Raw genomic sequence first — 11,142 nt, forward strand, 5'->3', positions numbered from 1 at the left:
AATGAAGTCAAAGCGAGTTCAAAATTCACATTTTTCAATTTTATTCCCTTTCCCAGTCAACCAGGTACAGTTGCATATTAAACATAAATAATACATACATATTATATTAGGCTTTATAGCATCACCATATATTTTCAACTCAATGTTGGAAACGTATTGCATCCAATGTCATATAAAAAGTAAAACAAAAGCTACCAAATTTCATCAAAATAAATGTCTAATACTTCCAGTCATAGTGCATGGCATCGTCAACTTAAAAAAAAATTATCTCTTTAACCAAAAAGGGAAAATTAGAAAAAAATCATTCATAGAAAAAAGTACATAACAATTCTGGTATGTTACAGAAATCCCATTTACTCGCAATGCAGTCATAGAAAAAGCAAGACAGATAAATGATTGACAGCCTTAAAAATAGCCGAATGTTAAAAATCTTTCAAATGTTGCCTTGGCTGTTTAACCCCAATCATCTATTTAGCAAGATCCAGTTTTTACGGTCTGAAATGTTCTTCTCAAAAGTCCTGTGTCAACCAATCATAACACAGTTGTACCCTGACCTATTTAGAAGTAACCAATCCAGCTGATTAAATCTCATTCCTCCCCCGTGCTCATGTCCGGTTGGACCGGATGTCACATTAAAGATTCTGTATTCCTTCTGAGCATCGCCTTTGAAAGAAAACACACACAAGCACCTTAGGAATTTGAAAATCACCATAGCCACAATGTGCCGAGGTTAGGATCTTTCCCGCCGAGCGGTTCCCATAAACCGGGTGCGATGAGATCCGGAGAAGGAATGAGCAAGACCCAAGGCGCAGGATGAGTCAAACGTAAGAAGCACTATGAGAGGTCTCCTCATGACGGAGGAACGCAACCGCTCCGGCATTCATCGCAGATGGGTGGGAGGCTTCAGAGCAGCTCTGGCGGCAGGCTGTGAAGAAGAAGATATACACGCACGCACGCACGCACGCACGCACACAGACGGAGACAGACACACAAGCACAGACAGAGACGCACCATTTTAAATGTATTTGTAACCAGAGCTACTTGCTGACTAACTCACACAAGGAATTTCTTTATTGTCGAAAGTGGGAATGAAAAGGAAGTGTTTCACAAGGACATAAAAAACAACGAAATGTGGTAAAAATAAATCATGCAGGTTTTGTGTTTTCAATTCAGATTTACCAAGGAACCGTTTCAAATAAGCCACTTTCAATACATACCAGTTGATTATGTGTCCACGGGGATGGGGAACCAGAGGGCTTACTGGGAGGTACTGGGGGTGTTGGTTTTGTGACCTACATAGGAAGAGAAAGTAAGGCCCAATCTCAATACTTCCCCTTACCCCTTATCTTCCCCCTTACCCTTGAAGTTGCGCGTTCATGCGAGAGCTAGTGGTATCTCAATACCCAATTTGATCAAGATTAAGGGATAAGATTGAGTGCTATGTACCCCTTATTTTTAAGATGATTTGAGAGCTCACTTGGGCCGAATCTCGATTCTTCCCCTTGCCCCTTTTGCTTTGTCTTTGTCTTTGTCTTGGTTAAGACAAAGATAAAGCAAAAGGGGCAAGGGGAAGAATCGAGATTCGGCCACTTTAATATACAAGATGGCGAGTGCGTGTGTGTCCGTGTGTCTGTGTGTGTGGGGGATAACCGAACCGTTTTGCTTTGAAGCGGTGGGAGCGGTCTGGCTGGTGGGGGCGGTTTGTTCTATGGAACAAGTGAATGAATATTCATTAATACATTATTGAATCCACACATAGATAAGAAGATAAAATGCGTTGGAATTGGTGAATCATCAACAAACAAAAAATGTAGATACAAATAGCCGAACATTTGCTATTGATATTTTCAAAATGTATTTTCACCTTTAAATCAATATCCTGGCTTGGGACCCTTGGTGAAAGCTTCACCATCTAAACGAAAGGAAGAACTGTCAGTAAACTTCAACAGACGAGAACCAGAACACGTGAAGACAGGGTGTGTGGCAGGCTACCTGTTGGACCCCAGGCGGTTGAGCCACAAAGGCCATTTTCTTGGGAGGCTGGGTGGAGACAGAGTGGATGTCAATGAAATCTGTCCTCTTTATTTAATACCACATTTGCAATTTCTAACTGAACTGTTCTAAAGACGTTGGGAAAACATTTTTACAAAAAGAGGTGTCATTGATTTAAAATGTAACGGCCGGATGATTCATTTGCTTGATTCTGCTTGCTCAGAGGAATGACCCACAGGGACTCACACTGGGGCCCTACAGTCAGTGGACTGGGGTTCATTGCCTTGAAGCTTCTACTGCCCGCTCAGGGACACTTCAGCAGAGCGGATACTCTCATGAAGGATCCTCTTTCTAATCACTAGATCAGCCTTTTCCTAACCTGATCGTGCAAACCAACTGGCGGTGGTTCTCACCTCCGGGGCAGCTCTGCTGGGCACTAACCCCCCCCTGAGAGGCTGAGTCGCCGGTCGAGAGACTTGAGAAGCCGTAGACGTCACAAACTTGGGCTTGCCGATCGACGGTGGCCTGGGACGAGGGCTTCCCTGTCCTGACTGAAACACGGGGTTGACCTCTCCAGTGGAGGTGTGGCGAGGTCTGCGTGGAAACACACACAAACGATACCCCCCGAATCAGACATGGGTGACACTTGCAAGTCAGTGTATAATCTGCATTTGCAAATGTTGGTAAAAGAAGACAGTGTTGGAACGGAGCGTAGCAAGGGGATATTTGATCACCTCTTTTGGGAGCCTCTGCTCTTTTTGCGCCACAGCACTACTCCGAAGAACCCGACGAACAGAAGAACCAGCACTGCGGCCACGGACAAACCAATAGCGACAGAAGGTTTCATCCCTGCATGAACACACACAAAAGGGTTTTAAAGGGTGCAATGAGCAATGAAAATCGTTAAATACATGTCTCGAGAATACAAAGCAGCGTGTGACACACACAGAACTATGCAGCTATTGATAGTCGGGAATGTGCAGACAAAAAACCGGCAACCACAAACATTTCCCTGAGGTCATAAACAAGACCTAAACAAAACAAAGCATAAGATACTGTGCAGTTTTGTAATTTGTTACAGTACATTACTTATGTGCATAAGGTCTTCAGTAGAGTACAGTACTAAAGAGTGGTTCCGTATAACAAAACATATTTATATGGTTACATACATTTGGGTTCAAGGGTCAAACCCAAGTCTAACTTTAGCCATCCATGAGCAAGATGCCTAATAACTCCTATCTGCTTATTAATGTCTGTGCTCATTAAAGCAGGGGCGAGTAGGCACAGTTAGTACATAGCAGTTAGTACGGTACCTGGAGACCCTTCTGTGAGCTTCACATCACAGTAGGGCGTGGCCCAACCGGGGTCACAGTGGCACTGCCTCTCGTGGTTACACACCTGTGGAAGAGGTCACACACGTCGGTCACTCCTACTGTGCGGGACCTTGCTACAGCGAGATGAATACCGTTAACACGGAGTGAAAAGTTTTCCGTACCCCGCGGTCGTTGCACTTATCCGAGCACTCCTCCGTTCCGTAGACACTCACTATGTCCTTCTTGTTTTGACAACTCTGTTCGTAGCAGACCTGAGACACAGACGCAAGACCTGGTCACACACAGTTGACCCACACAACCCTGTTGGTCCAACTTGGTGTTGTTATGCAACGAAAGGATTCAGCGTTGTTCTCTGAGCGGGCGTACTGGAAGAGCACCGTGCTGCATACCATGTTGCTTCCACATTTGGTCCCAGTAGGAATCTTCACCAAATCGGCTGGGAAGTTGTCCTTAGGATCTATGGACGCCTCGTAGCATGGCTCTCCATTGGGAACAGAGTAAGTGGTCCGTGAGTTAGTGAGGGGGAATTTCCAGCCTCCTGAGCACATCAGCGTCCCACACTTTTGATCCCTGCAAGGAGAAATCCACAGTTTTATCTCCCCATACAGTGTACCATTAATATGGGCTATTGAGTGCTAGTGACGTGCATCTTCATTTTTTGTAAATGAGTACTTACTTGCCAGCAACGCTGTAGCAACGCGCCGATGCCTCCTGAGCATCTACAATAATAAATAAATGATAAATCATCAGTAAGTGCTGTGATTGCAGGCATCCAATTCATAGAGCAATCGGTCGACGGTCTACCGTACATTGGGCGTGACGTACAGACTTCTGATCCGTCCTAAATCCTACCTGGGCCCCAAAGTCTCTTGCAGTGTTGCTCCCGGGAGGGACACTGTCCGTTGAGGCAGTAGCCACTCCCGCGGTCACAGGGCCGGCCGTTTTGGGTGAAGGCATCCTTGGGGCAGGCGGCTGAGAAGCCGGTGCAGAACTCGGCCATATCACACTCTGTGGCCTGCACTCTGCACCTGGTGCCAGTCGGCTGCAGCTGCAGCCACCGAGAGGGGGAAGAGGACAAGGTTATGGCCCCCGGCTGTGGGAAGGGAACCGAGATAGCCTGGCAAACTCTGCCTATCTCGGTTCTTCGGTTCTGTAATACTGACAGAATTTACGTTCAGATGAAACCGGCTAGAACCGGCTCTGATATGTTCATAAGTGAGACGTGTGAGTGTACCATGTAGAATTTATACTACGTGTGTGTGCGCACAATCATGCGTGTTCATTACCTGGCAATTACTGCAGCACTCTCCCTCTGCACATTTGGACCCTGCGTTGAGTTTGCATGTGGTGGCATTGCAGCATGGATTCTTACATTCCTGAAAGACCAATTTCAAGAGAGACTAAAAATAAGTGAATTGGAGAGATGGAGAATCCTGTGTGTGTGTGTGTGTGTGTGTGTGTGTGTGTGTGTGTGTGTGTGTGTGTGTGTGTGTGTGTGTGTGTGTGTGTGTGTGTGTGTGTGTGTGTGTGTGTGTGTGTGGTTGTATCTGTGACAAGAAAGGTAGTGCAATGGCTAGGGTGCTTTGAGATGAATACATCGTAAATTACTAGTAGTAGTATGCACCCCATGAACATACCGTCACAGTGCCACAATCACATTCTTCTCCAGGCTCCACAAAGGCATTTCCACACACGGGGCCTCCAAAGATGCGGTCAGTAGAGGGGGTCTCCAGCAGACAAGCAGGGTCCTTTTGCTCCAGGAACTGGGCGAGCTGGTCCAGGCTGCATGTGCTAAACACCTCTGGATAGAAATGCCTGCACGAAGAAGAGACCATAGACCTGACTCCCACACTAACACATACAGTCCTTTGTCACAGGACTTTTCATTCAGGGGACAAAATATTTTTTTTTACCTAAATTACCATTTGTATAAATCGGCCTTATTTTGGTTCTGAGGGTGATACATAGATAGATAGATAGATAGATAGACAGACAGACAGACAGACAGACAGACAGACAGACAGACAGACAGACAGACAGACAGACAGACAGACAGACAGACAGACAGACAGACAGACAGACAGACAGACAAACTATAGTCAGTTATTATTGTAAACCGTCTCGTGTTATTGCCCCCGTGACTAACTGGAGACCCAATTGAGGATGGAGTAGCTCTTATTGTGGCGTCGCGTGTGGTGCTGAGGGCTCTGAGGAGGCAGGTGATCTCCCTACCCGTGTGACGGGGCCATGATGCAGCCGCTCTGAGGCTGGGAGGACCGGCAGACGCAGCCTGGAGCATCATGAGACAGGCCCAGGTTGTGCCCCATCTCGTGGGCGAGGGTGGTCGCCACCCCGATGGCGTTATCGTCATGATCCTGGAGGAGAAAGCCAACCAACGAAGGGATCAGCACGTTCCTCATGAGTCAGACGCTCGGCTGAGTACCATTCAGTGGGGAACGTCAGCCGATGGGGCCTGGCTCTAGTCTCTGCTTCTATGTGTTGAAACGACGGTTCTCTACCTCGTTGACGGCCACAGAACGGCTGGTACATATTTCACCGGTGAACGCCAGGCCTACGGTATTGCCGATGAAATCCACCTTCCTGGACCAATCAGAGAGGGGAGATGTTTCAACATGACCATAACCCTAATACCAATATGAACAGATGGATCATATCCACGTCACACTCACAGATGAACACGGCGGGTCTTACGTGATGAACTGAGCGTTGTCATGCTTGGTCCTCGGTAACAGTGTCTGCTGGCGCCAGGCCATGAAGCGTTCCAATGTGATGTTGGGATCGGGGCTGACCTCTATCTGGTCTCGGTAGGTCCAGATCTCCAGACCCACCAGCATCACGCGGATACCCAGGCTACGATACAGCTGCACACCATAGCAGAACATGTCAGAGGAAGTACTGAAGACTCTCCTGTCCACGTTAAGAGGCTTGGATCATAAGCATGGGGCACTGGGCAGGATGGCATGGGGTGATTGACTTCCTGCCCAAAGGGAACTGGGTTTAGTTTCCAGAGGGGTGCAGTCTACAAGGAGGAATCCTTGAGCAAGACGCCCTAAACTCCTAGCTGCTCCTGAATGACAGTATCTGAATCCACTGTTAGCAGCTTTTGATAAAAGCGTCTAACAGCAACGATTTTCATTCAACTTCCCTTGAACAATTTCAAACCACTTTTCTTTGGTTTGCTTGTAGTTCAAGTCAATCCATAAGCCCATTTCTGAATTTATTTTAAAACGCTGTGGATTAATAACTGTCAACCACTAAACAGTGGACAGTAGAAAGCCCCTCATACAGTCTGGGCCGGAGGGCCCTGCTGCCCCCAGCTGGTACCTTGTCCACGTGGTTCACCACCGCAAGCATCCTCGCTGCCACAGTCTGCCTGCTGCCGTACTTCTTGTACTAGAAATGAAGCACAAAACGAGAATGAATATTGAGGGTGACCCGTTATAATCACAGTAATATGAGAACACGTTAGGAACAGCGGCCATACCTCTGCATGGTCCACCACCAGAACCAATTCCACTGTTCTGGTTCTGCTGATCTGGAACTTCTTCATCTGCTGAGAGCTTTTCTAAATAATGAAATGAAAGTTGCACATATTTGGTTGTTCATGTTTAGTTTTCATGTTCTGTCTTTCATTTATTTTAATATTTCAGCTGTTAAAATACAATATGATTAAGGAACTGCACAAGCAATGAATAAATAAAAGACGCACATAAAAGCCTTTTGAAATAACAATGTTACACAACAAGGGGAAGTTGTTGTGTAAGTGTTTCGTAAGAGTGTGATGAATATTGTAATGTTGCTGAAAAAGAAGGGAAGATTCCATCATCTTTAAGCAAACACATTGAAACAATAAAAAAATCTGTCTTCATCGAGTCTTAGCATAAACCTGTGTTTCGATTGGCCAACGTTTTAAATGTACCGGTTTACTGAGACGGAACAGTCCGGAGGGGATCGACCCGTGGTCAAAGACGGTCTCCTCGTTGTCATGGCCACAGGAGCTCCTCTTCCGTCTCAGGTGTCTGGAGTTGTACACGGCGTGAAGCCCCTCCCCTTCTCCGGTGCCTTCCTGCTGGTCCGTCTCCCCTTCCTCTGCGAGGGGTTCAATGAGGTACGACTGGTCCTCGATACGCACGTACCCGCTGTGGCGGCAGAGAGAGGACGCTGGAGGTCAGACTGAGATATCCGTTTAGTGTCTGGGTGGGGTGTTAGGTCCCCCAGACAAAGGGCACTGGGTTCGATCTCCACTGTCTACTACCAAGCTGTAGGCATCCCTTTGATAGACGCCTCATTCCTACCGGCCTCTTAATGACCTTATAGGTATTCTCTAAGGTTTGTCTGAGCTGCTAAATAGTAAAAAGTACAAAAGGATTCGCATTCAATTTAATGAAAAATAAAAGTATACATTTTTTTCCTTATGGTTCTATCCTATCCCTAACTCTGTTCACAATAATTGAGAGGGATTCATCAGAGTTCTTTGGTTTACTACAGCAGTCCTCGTCAGAAGCCATGCATGCCTGGTCTCAGTGCCATCGCCTTGGCAACGTGAGCAGGTGATTGGCTTACAGACCTTCAGGGACGGTCCAACACAGACCTGACGGTGCTATCAGAGGTCGTCTGGGTCTCCCTTCATGCAGTAAACCATGGATTCTGATCAGATGGGGATTTCCCCTGAACACAAGACACTTTGGGAACGCTTCACTCACTTGATTCCTGAGCAGAGGTCGATACTGGCCGAGGAGTCCTCCACTTCCACGATGCGCCCATGGTAGTAGCAGTGGTCCTGGGGAGGGTTCAATAAGAGACACTGAGACAAGGCCAAATATATATACTTCATCATTCGTGAAGAAATTAAAAACATAATTATTACAATGTTGGTACTAAAGTCTGCTTATGGATTGGCCTGCCTTAGCGTGGGGCAAGGACCTATAGTAATTTAAGGGCTGTTGTAATGTGGTCATAACTGACAGCCCGGTGCGGTCGACACACCTATTCATGCTACTCACAGAGAATACAGCGGCTGATTGAACATCAGATCTGATCATTTAAGAGCCTAAAAAGGCTGTGTGCAGGAAGACCTGATGGGTGTACTCTGACGAGACTTAATGACAGGTTAAACGTTAGACCCAGGATATCCTGACCCACACACCCGAAACATGCAGCATGAGTTACCACATCCGTTATGTGGTTTTAACTTGGTCATATTTTATTAACCTGTGGATAAACTTTTCCGCCTACTTTTCTGATGTATACTTTAAACAGTCACAAACGCTATGGGTAAATAAAAGCCTGATGATACACCGTACGAACAGCAAAATAATAAAATGTAAAGATAGATGGATAGTTTAGACATTATTACCTTATAATCTGGTATGGTTGTTTCTGCAGTGCCTTGGTCAGAATAATGTACAACAGTGAAGTTTCTCCCAATAAGATGTCTACAATGGAAACAAATGTGGCCGATTACATATAATCGCTATGGGATCGAAGCTTTAAAACGAAAATAGGGGCCAGTTTGATCACGATTTCTAACGGCATGTAACCTACATGTTTCTTTCCAAGTGGAGAGTCCTGTTCAGCCCATCTATGGCCAGTGAGAATGTGACTATTGGAGGGGTTTTCTGCAAACATGACACACAGAGAAACAAGGGGGACATGAAGGCAAATATTGGAATACAGACAAAGACAACAGTAAATTAAAGATTAGAGAAAATCGAATAAATGTTAGGGAGTGTAGGCCTACCTGTTGTTCTGTATTTGTTTGAGATAGTTTATGTAGTTTTTGAGGCGTAATTGTTTCATATTTGATCACATGAGGTAGTTTCTTTAGGCTGTCCACACACGTCCCTAGAAAAACATGCATTAATAAGAGAAAGATCGAATTAAAAAGAAAAATAAAGATATTAAAGATTTTCCGTCTTCTGTCATCCGAAAAAATATACATATTAGTGACTGCTGCAGTCTTTACGATTCATAATTAACACATGTTCTTTCCACCCAAACGTTTATTATTTCAGGTCCACTTACTCATGTTAAATGTTTATCTTATGTAGGCTATTGTTATCCATGAAAGATTCGTTTGTGTGTCTATGTCTTTTTTAAGTTTATAAGTGTATGTATTTCTGTGAAACCAAAGATGAATTTCCACTTGAGTGGCCACTGAAGATAATACATGTAATTCACACTAACACAAATCAGAGTGAAAATTGTAGTTATGACAAACTTACCCCCAAAGAAGATGTATAGACATATTAAATAATCCAAGTATTGCATGTTTTATTCCTAGTAGTCCAAACTGTATATCTTCACCCGTTCAGAAACTTCGGCTTAATGCTTCATTGAATCCTGGGGAGGGAAATAACCCGGCCTTCTGCACACGCCTCCTTTTTTTCTCCCTTACTCACAATATCCGGATAACAGTGATTCTGCCGGTCGCTTTTTTTTTTACTGCTGTCTCGTGATTTCTAATGTTAATCAAGGTCCCAACGAATTTACCAACATGATCTACTTTATAAAGGGAACTGTCCAAGGCAGGCCACTCGAGGGCAGTGACGCCGCCGTTTTTTCCAGATTGAGTTTGATAGATGACAGATAGCAGCAGGATTAATATTAGAAATAATTATATCATTAAACAATCTATATAATGCATTGATTAAGTTACAGCAGCATTCTGTGATAATGCTCTTCGAATGTGCTTTGGGGGCTAGCGTGATACTGGGTTGTGCGCACATAGATCGGCTATTACATATGCATGACAGTAGGTGGCAGTGTCAGGTCGCTAGAGAACCACGAGATTTAGAGTTCAAGTTTTACCAATACCAATGTAATAAAGTTGTGTTCTCAAGCATGCATAACGCATGCAAGTAGAGAGGTTCTACTCCTAGCAAGAAGAAACGATAATGATTGGTATGTTTCAGCATTTGATAATTAAGACGCAACATTGTGTGTGTGTGTGTGTGTGTGTGTGTGTGTGTGTGTGTGTGTGTGTGTGTGTGTGTGTGTGCGTGTGCGTGTGCGTGCGTGTGCGTGCGCGTGCGTGCGTGTGTATGTGCGTGTTTGCAAAGATGTTCAGAATCAGGTGTGTCAACTACCATTTTTGCTTACTGTCTTTGCCCTAATCGTCTGTTGTGGCTGTAGCGGCTATATTGTAAACAAACACTAGTTGAAAAGCATAAGCTGATGCAAGCTAGCCGCCTAATCACTTACGTCACTCAACTAGGTTTAATTACTTAGTATTTTATTACAAATTTTAAGACTATAATATAGCAATTAATACTTTGAATGGCAATTGAGTGTGGAGTCCTATGGTTGTGCTCCCAGCTGCAGGACAAAGCCGGACATACAGACATCGGCAGAAGCCGGGGTCGACGTAGCTCAGCCTGGAAGCAACTGGTGGAGCTCAGCATCCGAGGCGCGCGAGATGGAAGGTCCTCCGTGGACCTGATGGGCGTGGCCGCAGTCAGCTTGGGAGCGTGACATAACAGTGTGCCGCCAGAACTGGCTGTACCCATCACCATTAAGCAACATTATTGGTGCATGTCATAACACTATGAATGCATGTAATTATTAGGCCCATTACACTGAAGTGCTTGATTTGTTTAGTCATCCCCAATTAGCCAGCAATAACTATTGTCAAGTCATTGGCACTTTACTGCCGCAATCATTTCAATATATTTTAATTGAAGTTTATAGAATAGAGGTTATATATTATATTTAGAGATTATAGAAGGGGGGATAGAGTAATTCAATCTTAACATTGCATAAATCAAAGGCATGGTGCTAACATCAGACTGTGTGT

The 11,142-nt window shown here is 45.0% G+C and overlaps 1 protein-coding gene across 2 annotated transcripts; it reads right to left on the reverse strand.

Moving 5' to 3' along the window:
• Positions 1 to 17: 17 nt before the first annotated feature.
• LOC132473790 (disintegrin and metalloproteinase domain-containing protein 8-like) lies at positions 18 to 9,728 on the reverse strand. Of its 2 annotated transcripts, none has more exons than XM_060074058.1 (25): positions 9,572 to 9,728; positions 9,088 to 9,191; positions 8,892 to 8,965; positions 8,704 to 8,782; positions 8,051 to 8,127; positions 7,267 to 7,486; positions 6,832 to 6,912; positions 6,672 to 6,740; positions 6,039 to 6,208; positions 5,846 to 5,927; positions 5,559 to 5,701; positions 4,964 to 5,141; positions 4,613 to 4,702; positions 4,179 to 4,374; positions 4,003 to 4,045; positions 3,716 to 3,896; positions 3,488 to 3,577; positions 3,306 to 3,390; positions 2,727 to 2,841; positions 2,406 to 2,586; positions 1,993 to 2,040; positions 1,865 to 1,912; positions 1,656 to 1,706; positions 1,218 to 1,292; positions 18 to 925 (listed from the first exon to the last, which is right to left on the reverse strand). In XM_060074058.1, the coding sequence occupies exons 1-25, from the start codon at positions 9,615 to 9,617 to the stop codon at positions 881 to 883; spliced, it is 2,571 nt and encodes an 856-aa protein (XP_059930041.1). In that variant the 5' UTR covers positions 9,618 to 9,728; the 3' UTR covers positions 18 to 880. The 2 variants fall into 2 exon arrangements, with proteins under 2 accessions (XP_059930041.1, XP_059930040.1); XM_060074057.1 differs by having other exon boundaries at positions 1,218 to 1,313; positions 1,588 to 1,706.
• Positions 9,729 to 11,142: the final 1,414 nt, after the last annotated feature.

Source organism: Gadus macrocephalus, chromosome 15 (genome assembly GCF_031168955.1).
Source record: "Gadus macrocephalus chromosome 15, ASM3116895v1".
NCBI classification, from domain to species: Eukaryota; Metazoa; Chordata; class Actinopteri; order Gadiformes; family Gadidae; genus Gadus; species Gadus macrocephalus.

Bases quoted from the DNA above. Each gene is read 5' to 3' on its own strand.
- LOC132473790 (XM_060074057.1), bottom strand. From the start codon at position 9,617: ATGCAATACTTGGATTATTTAATATGTCTATACATCTTCTTTGGGG. The intron at 4,046-4,178 runs GTAGGATTTAGG...TTATTATTGTAG, and splicing joins CAAGAGACTTTGGGGCCCAG to ATGCTCAGGAGGCATCGGCG. The intron at 3,897-4,002 runs GTAAGTACTCAT...TTCTCCTTGCAG, and splicing joins TGCTACAGCGTTGCTGGCAA to GGATCAAAAGTGTGGGACGC.